This window comes from Lutjanus erythropterus, chromosome 17 (assembly GCF_056507025.1).
Source record: "Lutjanus erythropterus isolate fLutEry1 chromosome 17, fLutEry1.hap2, whole genome shotgun sequence".
Taxonomy (NCBI): Eukaryota; Metazoa; Chordata; class Actinopteri; order Lutjaniformes; family Lutjanidae; genus Lutjanus; species Lutjanus erythropterus.
The window spans coordinates 23,462,812-23,480,610 of NC_139333.1; the positions used below are offsets into that span (position 1 = coordinate 23,462,812).

Genomic DNA, 17,799 nt, shown 5'->3' on the forward strand with positions numbered 1-17,799 from the left:
AACTTGAAAATGCATTTAAATGTATGTATGCATGGAGGGATAATTAGGTAGACTAAGAATAGAAAGAGTCTGTTTGCTTCCTATTTAAAGAAATTTGGCATAATTCCTGGAGTGAATGTTGATCATTATCTGTGTGGGGTTTTTTTGGGGGTGTGTGATTCAGTAAAGTAACAACACAAACCTGTGAGCGAGCATGAAGACAAAACAAAACATTCCAGGATGATATAATGAAGATAGACAGCTGGAGTCTGATAAACCAAATCAAAAGCACGCACACGCACACAGACACACACACACGCTCGACTGCACGCACGCTATTTGGTACGAGGTGACAAGTGATAATGAGTCTGTTAACGGCTGACAATGTCTGGCTGTCTGCTCTCAGTCTGCCTTCTCTGTTAGCACGGAGTTATGTGAGGTATTGAATTATCGGTGGAGAAGAGGAGTCGCATTACGGATCAATACAAACACACCAACCAGCCCGTCTGACACTGCAGACTCACAGAAATACTCGTCACACCTACACTCTGAGGAATAACGGTTCCGACAGGGTTCTCCCTGAAGGGCTGAGGTTCTATACAGAATTATTTGCTTCTGGAGAACCCTTTTTTTGAAGAAAGGGGTTGTCATGGGTTCTTTGTAAGACTACTGGCTCCATTAAGAACTATTTTCATCCAGAGAACCCTGACTGGAAGAAAGGGATTGTTGAAAAAAAAACCCACTTTCATCAAGGGTTTTTGTACCATAATACGAAAGGGTTCTCAGAAGAACCCCCTGGGCGGGTTCTAGATAAAACCCTGTTAGAACAACCTGAGTGTGTTTTAGATACAATCCCTGGAATATAGAAGAGTTCCCAATAGAACTCCTTGGATTGGTTCTAGATAAAATATCTGAGTATAGAAAGGTTCTCTGCAGAACCCACTGAGTGTGTTCTAGATAAAACCCCCAGAATATAAAGTGGTTCTTGGTAGAACTCTGTGGGTGGGTTCTAGATAAAAGCCTTGAAATGTAAAAAATGCCCTGTAGAACCCTCTGAGTGTGTTCTAGATAAAACCCTTGGAATATACAAGGGTTCTCAATAGAACTCCTTGGATAGGTTCCAGATAAAAACCTTTGAAATATAAAAAGGTTCTCTGTAGGACCCACTGAGTGTGTGTTCTAGATAAAACCCCTGAAATATTACAGGGTTCTTGACCCTGAGTGGGCCCCTTGGAGTATAAAAGGGTTCTATAGAACGCTAAAACAGAATAGAACTAGAAAAAGGGTTTTCTGTAGAACCCCCTGGCTGGGTTTTTGAAAGCACCATTATTAGGCTGAACAGTTCTGGACAGAACCCCCAAAGAGGATTCTGGGTAGAACCATCACACCTTATCAGGGTTCCCGCCAGAGCCTCTCACAAATGGCTCTGGGTATAACCCAGAGCCCCTTTATGTTGAGCTCTAGGTGTAACTCTGAAAGGGTTCCAAGTGGAACTTTATGGTTCTAGATAGCACTCTAATTTCTAAGAGTGTACAAAAAGCCATGGGCGTGTTTCTGCTCCTAGATGATGAGACTAAAAGTTTCTGGTAATGAGATAAAACCGAGGATAATAGTTCTGAACATAATGCAGCTGTTATGACTGTTGTCCTCTGTTATTACAGTATATGTAGTCTAAGTGTTGATGTAATGATTGTTAAAGATTTAATAGGATGCTTCCATTTTCAGGCGTCTGCCACCGACTTCATCTTCACGTAAGTGGATGATACATTGCAGCCACATTACTTCATCCCATCTACTAAATATCATGTGATATATTCAGGTCATAACGTGCAAAATGTAACTACCTACACATGAATTATCTATTCAACTGCATGTTCGTCTGACAAATTGCTCGGTGATTGCAGCCATAAAGGAGACATGATATTATGAGCTGTGCATCCTGCACTTTAACAAGCAAATACATCTATTTTTACTTCGGTTTGTAATATTTATGTACAACTATAAAAGTGTGATCCATCTTCTCTCACACTCAGAAAATCGTCTCCCAAATAAACTGGCACCACCATGGTAATTATAACACTGCTCTCTCGACTGATTTGCATATGAGAAATGCATGTGTAAATTTTTGCCTCCCACAAAATTGTGGGTGCACCATACCCTTGAAAATATTCATGGCAACTGTAAAAAACATACAAAATTTTGCTGAAAATCCACAGGCTGAATTTTCTAGTCTCAGCTCTTAGTCTTGCACGACCAGACCTTTCTCTACAGCAACGTGTCAGCGCTGGAGAAGGTGGTCTGGAGGTCTGGCTGCCCACATTATCATTCTGCTACAGGGGTTTGGTTTGTTTTGGACTTGTTTTGGTGGAACAAATTTGCATGTGGGAAGACAAGCCCTGGCTAAATCCCTGCAAAAGAAGAGGTAACAGCAGCTGTTAGCGACCAGGTTAGGGTAGCTTGCCATTTTTGGCGTGTAGGTTGCTCACTGTTGAGGTTGTTTTTCTGAAGTGATAGAGATTTTGAAAACTATAAATGCAGGCCAACGACAGGCTTAAACCTGCTGTCTGCATCCGGTGAGTCAGACTACTCGTCTGTGGATGGGTTCCAATTTTCAAAGCAGCTGCATTGTAAAGCTCAAATAAACAACAGGGAACAGCTGAAACAATCCTCAGTCTGTTCTGCCTGTGTGTGTTTGTGTGTTGATGTGTATATATCTCTCTGTGCAGCTCTCACAGACAGAGAACACCATGTAACCGCTGGTTGGTACCTTATACATCTTTACATAGAGTCCTAGGGCTTCATTACAGAACGCTGAAATCTCATCTTATCTCAGTTTAAGATGACATTTAGGATGTTTGGTATTACAGAAACCTGTTTCCTGACATTTTACATTTAGGAATCCTAACTTAGGGTGGCAGCTCTTTGATGTGCATCTTCCCCACTCTCTCCTTCCCATTTCCTGTCTGTCTAGAGGTGTCCTATCAAAGGCAAAAATGAAATGAAAGAAAAGAAATGGCAGCAACACTGTTGATAAAACTGTATGGAAATCACAATTAAGATGGGGAACAACTTGAATACTAAATATTATGATTGAAAGACTACTCAGACTCTATGATAATTCTTTAAATTTCTCTGATCACATATTAATGACTTTATATCGTCTGCGAAGATGATTCATTTTTAAATGGGTCAATAATTGGCAAGAAAACTTCCCCAAACTTCCCAAAAAGGAAGTGCATCTTGTTAGGATTTCCTGAGTTGCAATGAGATATGAGGTCTGACGCAGGACAGGACACGTCCACGAGTTTAGGACCTGCTTCTGTAATAGGAAGATGGGATTTTTCCTGTCATGACAAGCATTTCAGAAATCTTTCTGTAATGAAGCCCCTGACCTCTAAACCTCTGCGCTCGATTGGCTGGGGGCTACACACCACTGCCAAACAGGCTGAAGCACAGAAACCTCCCAAGCACAGCAAAATATGAGAAAATCAGCCACCACTACATACTTCTAGTGGGTGACAAGTGATGATTTAGAGGGATATTGTTTATATTTTGTCTATACATTGCTTTTTTTAGGAAAAGACTGTTGATTGTTCCTTTAACTAGAAGCCTCGCATCTGTAGCATCTCAATCATTGTGTATTTTTGTGCTCCTCACCTGTAGTACTCTATGTTTGCCGTTTGCTCAGCGATGGATGCCAGGTCCACTTTAGCCTCCTCCCAGTCGGGCAAACCCAGCAGCTGTTTGATCACGTTGTCGGCCATCTGCTGCATGAACTGCAGGGTCTGCACGTAGTCGCCCCGCGTGGCAAAGATCTCGTCCAGCCTCGCGAGGTGCTGGTGCAGGCCGCTCTTCATGCTGCCCATGGTGCCAGTTACCTTCAGGGCGCGAGAGGAGAGGCGTGGGGGTCAGATGAATTGTTCAACAGTACTGAAGTTGGGAGCAGAATATCAAACATGAAAGAGTATCTAGAATACATCAATATAGCAGGGAATGAACAGCTTCTGCCTAATGTGTAGAGGATAATGAGCGTGGGTATGTGTGTATTTTTTGCACTCAGTAAGAAGGCCAATTCTGCATGTGTGACCTTCCACAACATCACCAAAAACATCAAATGAAGCAGAAAATAAACTCATTCTTATGCATGGCTCCAGGGATGGAAATCCACCACTTTGATCCAGATTGAAATACAGTTTCTCAACTACTAAAGGATGGATTACCATGCAGATTTATACAGAACACAAAGAATGAATCCTCCTGACTTTTGAGGATCCCCTGACTTTTCACCTAATGCCACCACTATGTTCAAATTGTGATTCATACTGAAATGTCTCAACTATTGGATAAGCTGCAGAGAACTTCAGGATGAATTGTGATCACGTTTGCGATCCCCTGACTTTTCATCCAGCACCATCAACAGGTGAACCATTCTATTTGTCTAGTACTTTGGTTTATGCACAAAATACCTGCAAAACTAATGACATTCATATCAGCCTCGGCAAGACAGCGAAAATGATGAAATATCTCAGCATAACACCTTTTAGGCAGTGGTTCTCAAACTTTTACAAGCCAAGGGTTCCTAAACTCATACAAATTAGATCGCGGGCACCCATATGATAAGATTTTGCCCCAGGGTCCTCCATCTGAAAAGATTTTTGCTTTTTGATGTTTTATTACAGAAACTGTGCTGTGTTTCCTCTGTAATTTTAATACAGCTGTGATTCATTGGGCAATAATTCTAGCATTGTCTCATATCTGTTGCTGTTCACGTCTCAGTTGTGCTTAAAGATGAGCTTCTAATGTTAAAAATTCTGCAAATTGTTATATAATCATTAGTTCTAAAGCATCTGGACTGAAGGCTAAATTACAGTGTGTTGCAGTTGTGGTAACTTCCTTGCTGTGGTTGCACGCCACTGCTAAATGAGTATAGATTAAACACCTCTGACCAAATTGTCATAGATGCTGTCATTTTCTTACTTACAGTGACCATTCCCCTTTTTGCTGGGGACCCCCTGGAACCCCCTCAAGGACCCCGGGAGTGCCCCAGAACCACTGCTTTAAGGTCTTGACAAAATAATCCAGTACCAAGTAGTATTGAAACTTCTGCAGGCAACAACAATACCTGCATTCAACTACCCATATCTATGAAAAAAATACTATTTGTATGGTTTTGCTCACAGTCAATCACACATTGCATCAATCTTTGATATGATGCAACGTGTGATTGGTTCAGTAGAGCCGCAGCCACAACCCATACAGTATGTGGTGTGATGAGGTCAAGTATGCTGTATTTGTTGGCAGTTCAGTGCACTAAGACGCCACCAAACATACTACATGCAAAGATTATTCCAGGAATGCTTCCATATTTGATTGGGTATCGACTAAAGTAGGAAAAAAAGGCATCAAATGAAGCACTCGCCTGTTGCTTTTTTTGGATGATTATGGGGGTGATATTTGTAATTCTATTTTGCTAATGTAATCATCTACAGAGTGACAGCTCGGCAACACACCGTGCTTTCATCCAGCGGCGCAGTTCATACCCACTCAGCCCAACCATGAGTGTGCTGAGCTGGGTGAGGAGTGAGAGATAAACAGCCTGCAGAATTAAACCCTTTACACTCTTTTGATGCAGTGAATTAAGGATTTAATTTGACCAACTCAGAGTTGATGATTGCTGGAAGAGTGGACAGACTAACAAAGACAGTTTTGGTGAGTTTTACGTGCTTTTCTGTCAAGTTTGAATGAAGTGTTCTTTCCAAGGATTTAAAAAGCCAATTAATCTTGTTTTAGTTCGGTAAAAGAGAGAAACTTATATTCAGAAGGTGTATAATTTAATTTCTCTGTTTAAAAGGGAAAATAAGTGTAAGAATACTTAATTTCTTGATGTTTATTGGGCGTAGTGAACGTACGCAGCATGTATAACATAGTGGATTCGCCGCTTGCGCACATGTCCTAGCTGAGACTCGAGAGGATGGGTGGAAGTGGGGCAGGCGGACGAAGACATCGCCAATTTTAACGTATCACCCAACTCTATGAAGTAGTATATCTGCATCAGTATCACTTTAAGCGTACTGGTACTGGTACTGGTATTGTAATTTTTCAAACGATACCCAACACTACTGATGCTAGAATGAGCTCAGCCAGCATGATTAATATGACAATTCAAAACTCAATCAGTGACCTGAATGCAACAAGAATATTTAGATGTAATTGTAATAACCAACACTTTGATTAGTAACTGTAATTTTAAAACCGATCGCATGATCTCCTCAAAGCTTCCTGAACCATACATAGGCTATGATAAAGTATGCACTGATAAATAACATGTAACATAACTGCCAATTGAGTATCATTCTAGGAACAGTAAGGCACAAGTTTTGTAAAGCTGCCAGCAGTATATCAGTTTGAAGAGATAATAATGTTTTTTTATATACTCCACTGCTCTACTAAAATAATAATGCACTGACTTTTCTTAGAGGCGAGCACAGCGCACAATCCTGCTCATGTGTGGGAACCTTCGGACAACTTTTCTGCCTGAGAAAGTTTTCCTAAAAAAAAAAAGAGAAAAACAGTGGCCAAAGGTGACATTAGCCTAAACATGAGGCCGGCCTGTGCTGCCAATCAGCAGCGGAGCAGAGAGAGGGGACAGTGTGGGAGAGCACTGAGTGTGGGTGTTAGTGAAGAGGTCCATTTTGAGTAAACAGTTCAGCTTGGAAAACAGCCAAACCTAGAGAGCCCAGAGGTGAAATAGTAGGTTTGCTGGTGCTGTAGTTTTGTATTCCACTACTGCTGTTGTTTGTCAGACTTTTTCCCAAATTGATACCTCACTAATGAAACCGATTGTTTACTTTTTCTAAGCCATATAATCATATAGCAACTAATCCATTCCCCAGGGGGAAGTGTAATCCTCTAAAGCAAACAACAAACAAAACTAATACAGGTGCGCCAATTTTTTTCACACATCAGATTTTTACCTAATAGGCCGAATCCAGCAAGACCAGATTAAGTGTAAGGAGCAAACATCTCCTGTACTGGCTCTGCTTATTTTCTTGGGTTTAATTACTCGGTGCTTTGCTAGGAGGGGGAAGTTGTTTACAGGGAAATGGCATTCACAGAGACATCCTGCTATTTGATAATTAAAAAGGGTAATAAATGCTTTCATTCAGCTCTAGGTACTTGGCATTCACAGGAGAGAGAACTCATTGTTGCTGTGTTAGTCAGGGACAGGGTTTTGCTGAAGCTGAGGTGAGAAGAGGTTGGGTGGAAGTAATTAGTTGGGTTTGCATTGAACGTGCGGCCCACACTAGACGACTGCGAACAAGGCTGAGAGTCTACAGCCAACCTAGCCGCTCTGTGAGGCTAAATGCTAACATCGGCATCCTAACATGCTTAAAGTGACTATGCCAACATGCTAATGTTCAGCAACTAACTTCGCTAGGTTCACCTTCTTAGTTTAGTCTGTGAGCATGCTAATATGTGCTAAAAAGCATTACACATAAAGTACATTTGAGGTTGATGGGAGTGTCATGTAGTCTCACAGATATTTAATTCTAAATTACAATATTAGGCTGCCAAGATCAGCAAAGTTATTACAATATCCTCGAGGAACCTTGACCATCTCTGGGAGCAGCTATCACGAATTGCTGGATGCACCTACCCACAATGCCATGCGTGAAAACCCGTCCCTATGCTGTTTGTTTCCCCAGGATGGTGAAGTCATGACTTTCCCTCTGATTGGCTTGTACTCGTTACCTTTGTTGGTTTGAGTGGTTTGAGTTTAGTAGGTTATGCGTGGATTGAATATCAGTATAAGCTAATCAGGGGCAGGGTAGGGCAGCACAAGCCTTTGTCATCCTCCCTAACTATGATGCTAACTGATGCTAACTTAGCCATGCAGCTCACATTTTCATTCCCATTGTTCCAAAACAGCAGAGAAACAGACTAACAAGTTTTTTACATATAATATTTCAGAATTAAATTCACTTCTGAAAATATCTGAGGAAAGAAATCAATGGTGAGGCCTTGAATATTGTCAGTTTCATGAAAATTAATGGTAAATCAAAAAATTTGCTCCAACATTTTCAGAGTTGAGAAGCTCTAAAAACTGATGCAACAGCGAGCTAGCACCTGCAAGGGCTGCCAGCCAGCCAGCCAACCAGCCAGTCACACTCACAGACTCCACTAAATCTTGGACGGGTGTCATCCAATCACAGGGCTGACACACAGAAACACATTCACATGCACAGGCCATTGAGAGTCGCTGGTTAACTGAACCTGCCTATCTTTAGGACATTAAATGCACGCGGGCAAGGGGATAGCATGCAAACTCTCCACAGACCAGCCCACCTGGCTGCCAGGTTTGAGGGTCTAGAACCTTCTTGCAGTGAGTTGCGGCGCTAAATACTGCGCCATGCATATATGTTTAGAAATGAACTAATGCAGTCTTGCTCTAAAGATCAGTTATCAATATTTCAAAAGACAAAAACATGCAAATTTATTATTTATAGCCACTATGTGCAGAATTTGAAGACTCCCTGAGGAGATCCCGGTGGCCGTATCATAAAAGACACTGAAATGAAAGAACTTCAGTGTTTTTTTCAGTATGCACTGAAAAAAACAAAACAAAACAGATGATTGTCTGTGTTTACTTTTGTTTTTTTGACTGGCTAAGCTTCATTTGGACTGGTGTCAACAATGTTTACGCTAACTTTACATGCTAATCCAGTACCAAGTAGTATGCTAACGTTCCACAGGAAATTAAAGGGACCCTGATTCCAGTGGCACTTGCATCCAATGCAAATCATTGGTTTATCAATTAATTGGTATTAGGCATCATTTTTGGAAGTTTTTTGGCCTGGTAGGAGGTTTCCATTGGCCTGGTAGCACCCCAGGCCTGTGCAATTATCAGGGAAGCACTGGACTGAATAACAGACAGTTTCAGTTATCACTGAGACTGGCTGACCTTTCCACAAATAAAGTGTTGAGCCTTCAGAATTATTTGAAAGATGTCATATTCACATAAAGAACCTACACATAGTGGCTTTACTTTTTTTTTTTAACGACAAAAAAGAACCACACTAAAGCCGCCACTGAGATCACAGTCACAGGCTTGTGGTGCTCTGTAGTTTGTTATCTGATCGCTCATCAAAACCTCTCCTTAGTTCTCAGTCTGAGCAGATGAAATCACAGATGAAAAATGAAGGCATGTATCTGATCCTTGCCTCCTGTGTGAGAATCTTATCTAAAACGCCTGGGGAGACAGCCAATCCAGCTAATCTCTCCTTCGTCTTGGTCTGATCCTCACCGTGTAAGTGATCCGCACCGATCAAGAAGATATGATTCCCAGTCCGAGTCCTCTCAGTCTTTATCTCAGTCTGATGTTTTGAGGCCATGGAGAAGCACTCTCTGCCGCACGTCTTTCTAAACAAACAATCTTCAGCAGAGTGCGTTCGCTGCAAAGCTTTTTGTTTTTTTGTTTTTTTTTTTACTGTGGGATATTCATTTCTACACACTGGAGGGAAAACAACAAACAACAAAACATAAGAAATCATGATAAATTACATAACTCTGACAAATGACAAGTGGCCCTGGGCTGAAAAAAATGACAATGTGCTGTCAAATAGCAAATGTAGAGTCTAGCTTCAGGAAAGGGAAGAAAATACAGATCAACGGGCATTATGGAAAGGTTCTCTTTTACATGAGCATCAATTCTATGCCATTTCAAAGAGATAAGTACTTGCATTATGCATGGAAACAATTGTATTACTATTGATAATACATATAGGGCTATGGTGATCATTTGATGCCTACCGCAGGGTTGAGCTCAGCACCATCATCACTGGACATTTTATTTTGAAGGGTCAAACTCACTATATTCCACTGTGTGATTCACTTGATATCACTTAACCCAAGACACCATGGGATTGCGAGTGGGCAGCTAACAACATGCTAACAACAACAACAAAATTCTCCAAAAAGACACCGCAGTTCAAGACTTCACAACAGACCCAACATTCTAAAGGTACAATGCTAGTGTCAGCAGTAGCATTAGCTTAATGTTAGCTTTTCCTGCACAGCTTACTTCAGGGATAAACCCTGTCACTGTTCCAACAGTTGGGGAAAAAACAGAAGAGACTCTTCTTCCTGTGAAGCTGCAGCGTTTATTGACTGACACACTGTAACCTGTACTGTACATTTACTGCCACGTTGACAGCTTACTGCTACGTCTAAGTTTCTGCTCCACTCTGGGCATCACCATCACTCGTCTGCTACTCACTCTACCTCACTTGTATGCCCCACACACATTACACACTGCTCTATTACTGAGAGGAACCACGCTACATTTATCCTTCAATAAAGTCAAATAAGAACTTTATTGAAGGAAGGACAAGAAGACAGCAGCAGCAAATCTCCATCAAGCAGTCAGAAAAATCCATACCGTCAAAGCTCTAACTACATATTAATTGACTTCAGACCATTTATTTTCATCTGAGTAGTTGGATCAGGTTCTTTCCTGAATATGTTTTAGCCCCAACATTACATCACTGCCTCTCAGGCTCCACAGAATATAAATCCCACTTCCTTCACTAGATTTGGATCTCTATCTTTAAGACTGTCGGGGCTGGTACACTGCCTCCGAGGAAGTGATGCTTGAGAGATGACTCTGAAAACACGAAACAGAGCGATACGAACCTCCCACGGTGTCCATCTCTGAGTTGAAAGAGAAAATTGCTTGCCAAAGTTTGTTTTCATGTTGTTTCCTGTTTGCTGCCAAAAGAGGCTGACTTGGCGTATCTTATACGGTTTGTAAATGACGGATCAATTCTGCACAACTCTCACCCCATGGCAGCCACTGACTTATCAGTCTAAGAAGTAAGCTGGGATGAATATAGCTACTGAGCAAACATCCAAGAATCACTTACTATTACACTATATTCTGTACTCATCCTGTAAGCGCTTGATAAATGACAACCGATGAGCATATTTGTTAAAGAATAACAAAGGTTAATATGGAAATTAAATCTTTTTTTCTGCTCCAACTCGCTGTCTCTGTCCAATAGTGGAGAGAGTTACTTCAATTAAAATTGAATGCGGGAGCTAGAGCATGAAATGGAACATGGGTCTGAAGTGCCTCAGCAGCTCGGTAACCCCAAAGATAGAGACCATCATCACCGCTCATCTTCACCGCTGGGTACCGAAGCTCAGCAGAACATCTCTTTAAAAATATATTCTTTCCTACTCCCACTTTTTCCTCTCAGATACTTGACCGCAGAGCTTTTAAGAGATTGTCCTGCAGGTGTTTATGGGTTTGTTGATGAAACACTGAGCAGGCATTAAATCAAGACCTTTGGTAAAACCCAGTGGCCCACACAGCGATGATTGTTGTCCAAAGGAAGGAAGTTGTATTGTCACGCTGCTGTAAGTACTGTGATACACAATCTGATGAGAGCAATTCCAACCACTTTTTGAATGTCTGTATGAGAGCAAGAGTTCACACAGAGGGGGGAGTGGAACGTGGTTTGGCTGCAGAGATGACCTCTGGCCCAGCGTCAGTACTTTCCCTTCAACTCTACAAGGCTGCCCATTCAGCCACGTGAGAGAAGGGAAGTCAGCAAATCCGTCCACTCGTCATATCTCAAGTGGATCGGACCTGCCAGCACACATACTAAAACACCCATCCAGATGTCAAAGAGATCTTTATATTTTCTCATATCTACACATCTGGGCAGCTGCAGCTATGGAGATATTGCTTGCAGACAGCAAAAAAGAGCCTCCGTGGACTGCTTGTGTTTTCTCCCACAAGCTTCTGATCTGTCAGTAGAGACTGAGACTGTTGATAGTGAAGACAACTACAGCTGTCCTCGACTAAGATTTGTTTCAGAATATTCAGTGATTCATTCTTTGTTTCAGTTGAGTGTGCCACACTAAATTCCTAAAACAGCCTACAGGAGTTTGTTTTACCAGTAAAACTTGCATTTAGTCTTTAAAAAGTTGTGTTAAATTACATTTTCTGTATTGTTTTTACACAAGTTTAGATTTGGACCACCCAAAATGTACTTTGGCCAATAAATTTAGAGGCTTGGTGGCCAGTGCTTAAAAATATTAGCGTCTATCCCTGCATCCTGATTTCTTCACGCCTTTTAGTTAAACATCCTACAAAAACAGTGAACAGTACTCATCACTGGTTAGCTACTAGTATGTCGGTGCTACTGAAATACAGAAGTAAATACAGGAGAAACACAAAAGGTGGACTATGAAATAACAAAACAGCAACAAGTATAAGGACTGTAAGTTGCTAGAAAGGACATAATGTGTCTTCTGTATTGTTTTTTTTTTTACACAAGTTTACATCTCAACCACCCAAAATGCACTACCAAATTTCGGTGTTTAGTAGCCAGTGTTTAACAAAATTAGCCTCTGTCCTTGCTTGAACTCCTTTGAGAAAGGAGAATCCTTTTTCTGGACAAAAACCAGGGACAGACTGTGAACATGCATGTGCACAGACTCACACAGCATGGTGGCTCAGCGGTTACCACTGTCGCCTCACAGCACGAAGGTCTGAACACCACCTGGGCCAATTTGGACCGTCTGTGCGGAGCTTCTCTCCGCGTTGGTGCAGATCTCCCCCAATACGAAAGAGAGGCAGGTTAATTATTGGGAACACTGTGAGGACTGGGAACAAAAATCAGTGAGTTCAGCTTTTCAGTTCATAATTGTTCCCTCATATTATGAATGCCTTATTATTATATATTATTACAGAGAGCATATTTTGAGAACGCTGTGGAAATATGCATGTTTGTAATTATGAAGTGGGCCAACTTCCAAACCATGTTTGAGTTCTGGCCAAATGTGCTCAGTGACTGACCCAGACATGGACCCGGTCCATTGGGTGAATGCTGGCTGCCAAAACTCTCGCACAACACCCATCTCCAAACAATAGACTTATTATTACTGCAGCTAAATGCTTCAAATGTCACTTCAGTCCCATTACAGCATAGATAAAGCATCTACTTTGGCCAGTTTCCAGATTTTACAGGCCTGTTGATGGTTTTTGTTGCATCTCTGTTTGAAAGTAATGTCTCCAAATTGCACCTCACTTTGTATGCAAGTGTTTTGTTTAGCTAATTAACATCCTCACAATTAAAGATGGTGTGTGTTTCAGTGCGAAAATGTGTGTGTGTGCTCATAAACACATCATAAGCATATATTCCAGACCGTAACTAATCAAGGTAGCTGAGAAAAAAGCATCCTCTGATAATGAGTCTAACTTCCTTCCTTTCCTCTCTTATATACTGAGTCTTTAGAGGCGAACTCACTTCTAAACTCTCTTGGAGCCGGGCTAAAAGGCATTTGTGTGGGCCAAACGGCAGTGAGGCCTTCATTGTCAATGATTTCAATACCGATTTCAATCCCGACTCTGCCAATCAGACAGGCAAGCATTGCTCCTTGTTCTTCGCCGTCAAATGGCTTTGTCTCCTGGGCTCATGGTTGATTAGGTGGGGGGAGACTGGGAACTGTGTGTGGCACACTGGGCTCTTTGTCCTACTCGAGAACTAGACTCCTTAACAGTCTATAGCTGCATGCACTGAACTCACTCATGCACACACACACACACACGGGCGAGCACGCACACACGCACTATAAGATGCTAACATAAAAGCCGGCATGTCCAATTATGTGTTTGCACGAGTTCACACATCCCAGAGGAACTCACTGACAGGCTTTCAGATGAGCTGTATGTTAATGATTTCTCTCCGCTTGCTAATATGACTTTGAGCAATGAATGTGGCTAAGTGCTTTACAACAGAGGTGACAAAAGCACGCACATTCTTCACTCAAGTAGAAGTGCAGATACTTGTGTGAATAAAGACTCTGGTAAAAGCAGAAGTACTGATTGAAACTGACTGAAAAATGAAGTAAAGGCTCTGAAAAGTTTAAAAGTAAAAAGTAGCCCTCTGAAGGACATTTTTACCGACTGTGTCTGTGCAAAGCTAACTGAACCTCACCTTTTCTCCCCCTCTGTCTGGTTCATCTTGCTACTTTTTTGTCTTGTTCGTCATTTTCGCCTTGTCAAGTTGGTTTCGTCCTTGATACGTCTTGTTATGTCATTTTCATCTTGTTACATCTTTTACATTGTTTTTGTCTTGTTGAGTCTTGTTACGTTGTTTTCGTCTTGTTACGTCTTTTGCGCTGTTTTTGTCTTGTTGAGTCTTGTTACATTGTTTTCGTTTTGTTAAGTCATTTACGTTTACGTTTTGGTCATTATGTCATCTTTGTCTTGCTATGTCTTTTACATAATTTTTGTCTTGTTATGTTATTTTTGTCTTGTAACATCCTGTCATGTCCTTTTGGTCTAGTCCAAGGAAATGTCTTATGTCATTATTGTCCCATCCTGTCCTGATGTTGGATAGTCAGTGTGCAAAGATGCAAAATAATCAATATTTTCCCTCATATGCCTTGAAAATAACTGTCCAAAGTACAGATATTTGTGTTAAAGGAAGTAAAAATATAATATTATGAAATAAATAAATAGATAAGAAAGAAAGAAAGAAAGAAAGAAAGAAAGAAAGAAAGAAAGAAAGAAAGAAAGAAAGAAAGAAATAGTCAAGTAAAATACAGATTCATGAAAACTACATAAGTACAGTAACAAAGTAGTTGTACTTCCCACCTCTGCATTACAAGATTATCACCAGGTCTCAAGTCAATCTTTACAAGTCTCAAGTCAAATCTCAGGTGAATCCACACAAGTCACAAGTCAAGTCTTGAGTTAATCTAAGCAAGTCAGTCAGTGAATAATTCATACAATCTGCAGATGTATCTATCCATCTGTATTGGTAATACAAGCTGAACATGTGGTTAAATCAGTTAAATGGAGTAAATCGAAAAGGCTAACGTGTGTATGGTTTATGTTAGCTGGTTAATGTACCAGCTAACATGGAGCAGTCAGAACTAATCCCAGCTGACACAAGGACTAATCCCAACTGGCAACCTACGGCAGCTCTACACACCAACCAACATCACTAATCAGAGTTCTTACATGTTTCTTGTTTAAATTATTTATAAAGTGCATCAATCAGAGCCAGAGACAGCTAAGAACTGCTCTCCATTAAAATCTGAGATCGTTCTCCTTCATCATCAGCGTAAGAAGTTGTAACGCAGTGCTGGAGTGAGCACGGCTGTGGGCTCTCTGCAGAGGCCACATCGAGTCACCACATTAAGTGGCTCACATACCACCACATTAATCTCCATTAACACAGATGGAGACTTAATCCCTGCTTTTCGATGGCAAGTGACCCAGAGACTCTGCCTGAGCTGACATCATCACTGCTGGTCGCGCTCCACCGAGGCGACAACGCAGCAGAGATAAAGTTTACAAACATGATGCTGGAAAAGGCCCTGTTAATATGATGTTCATCACAGTTTCAAATCAAGTCTCAAGTCAGTCTGAACAAGTCTCAAGTTAATCTGATTAAGTCTCAAGTCAATGTGAACAAGTCTCAAGTTAATCTGAGCAAATCTGAAGTCAATCTGAACAAGTTTCTTACGTGTTACATGTTTCATATCTTGTGTGTTTCATGTCTTGTCTTGTTACGTTGTTTTAATCTTGTTACATCTTTTACATTGTTTTTGTCTTGTTGAGTCTTGTTACGTTGTTTTCGTCTTTGTTTTTGTCTTTCGTTTGTTTTCGTCTTGTTACATCATCATCATCTTGTGACAAAACATGTTACATGTTTCTTACATGTCAAGTTTCAAGTCAACGTGCATAAATGTCAAGTTAATCTTTACAAGTCTCAAGTCAATCTGAACAAGTCTCAAATCAATCTGAACAAGTCTCAAGTCAATCTGAACACATCTTTTACATGTTTTATGTCAAGTTTCAAGTCAATGTCAAGTTAATCTTTACAAGTCTAAGGTCAATATGTACAAGACTCAAGTTAATCTAAACAAGTCTCAAGTAAATCTGAACAAGTCTAAAATTAATCTTCACAAGTCTCAAGTCAATCTGAACTGTCTTATGTCAAATTTCAAGTCATTGTGTATAAATGTCAAGTTAATCTTTACAAGTCTAAAGTCAATCTGTACAAGTCAAGCCTTAAATTAATCTCAAGCCAGTCTATGCAAGGCTCAAGTGAAGTCTATGTAAGTCTGTGTAAGTATAAAGTCAAGTGTGTAATCAATATTCACAGGTGTTAAGTCAGTCTACACAAATTTCTAGTCAAGTCACAGGTCAGTCTACACAAGTCTCAAATCAAAATACACATGTCAAGTGTCAAGTTGAGTATCAGGACAGTCTACACAAGTTTCAAGTGAAGCCCTAATTCAACCTAGATGTCTAGTGTCAAGTTGAGTTAGACACATTTGAAACCAAGTTTCAAGTCAATCTACATAAGCCTCACATCAGTCTGCACGTCTCAATTTGATCAAGAGAAGTCTCGGGTCATTTACAACAAATCTTAAGTGAAGTTTTAAGGCTTGTCAGATGTATAGTCTCACTTCCTCAATGACAAGCCCAAGTGAAGACACAAGTCTTCATAATTTCAAGTCATTTCCAAGTCTTTCAAGTCCCTGCTCACTAAAGTGACTCAGCATTTGAATATCTTGCTTTCACAGCTGTCTTGATAGCGTTTTGGGGAGTGAAGTCCAAGTTGAGTGTCAAATAATCATTTTTGTGACCTGAGTCTGACTCAAATAAAAGCCTCAAATCTCAAGCGTACAGCTTGGACAACTACACAATCCTGCAGACTGCCAAGCCAAATTGTGAAGTACTTTGACACACAGTGTTGACAGATAATTAAGTTTAACAATTCACTTGAAAAACAGCGCTTTCAAAAACACTGGTGGGGGAAGAATCCAGAGGGAGAAAATATCAAACTGTTTCATCTTCTCTGATTTCGACTCTTGACTAAAAGGATAAAAATGCCTTGTCATTAGTGTGAAATTCACAACAGCGAGACAGTGTGATGAGCGTCTCCAAGATGGGAAGTGAGACGGATAAAAATAGAAAAGCATCATGCACACACACTGAGCTAAAGCGAGCGCAAGAAAAGACACAAGACAATTCTTTGTTTCTGCTGAGGCCACACCAGCTGGGAGAAGGTGGAGCAGGGAGGGTGAGAACGTATATATGTGTGTGTGTGTGTGTGAGCTGTCTGTCTGGGAGGAGAGAGGTTTTGTGTGGAGAGGCTGTCAATTTGTGTGTAGCGGTAAAATGCCATAAAAAGACCATAAAAACATTTAAAGGCATACTAAATTGAGTCCTCTGGGCTTTCCTCCTCTCTCTGGAGTGTGTGTTTTTGTGTGTGTGAATACATCACAAACAGCCTTTTTGAAGCCTTCACTCACAGCTGTTTGTTTCTGGCTAGAAGGGGCCTCTCATTTATAAAATGATGTGATAAGAACTCGCACAAACTGAGCTGAATACTTTCAGTCTATTTTTTTTTTTATGAGCTAATTTTACAGATTCCTTCAGGAACATTACGGAGCGTTAAGTGTGTTTATGTGTAGGAGACATTCATCACATGACACTAACATGAGGAGGGCTGTGTTTTACCTACCAGACTGTCCACACCGCCCAGCGTGTGATTGGCGTTGTACAGGGAGTAGGTCAACTGGTACACGCCGTCATTGGTCTCGCTGTTACCATAGAAACCCACACCCACTGCGACGCTGCAGAGAGAAGAGGCATGGAGGGACAGGTGAGCCTGTGTTAAATTAATGAGAGGAGCAGTGTACAACAGCAAACGCTACTTGGCTTGTAAATCCCGTATGTCCGAGGTGATGTCCTTTTCAATCACCGCATTCAAAGTTTGCCAGCTTCAA

The 17,799-nt window shown here is 40.9% G+C and overlaps 1 protein-coding gene across 2 annotated transcripts in view; it reads right to left on the reverse strand.

Moving 5' to 3' along the window:
- Window positions 1-17,799, reverse strand: part of ttyh2 (tweety family member 2) — a 94,962-nt gene that overhangs the window by 37,000 nt on the left and 40,163 nt on the right. For both annotated transcript variants that reach the window (XM_084740672.1, XM_084740673.1), the window contains exons 3-4: window positions 17,535-17,646; window positions 3,637-3,857 (exon numbers count right to left, since the gene is read on the reverse strand). In XM_084740672.1, coding sequence (XP_084596798.1) covers window positions 3,637-3,857; window positions 17,535-17,646 — 333 coding nt within the window. The remainder of the gene's footprint in view (window positions 1-3,636; window positions 3,858-17,534; window positions 17,647-17,799) is intronic.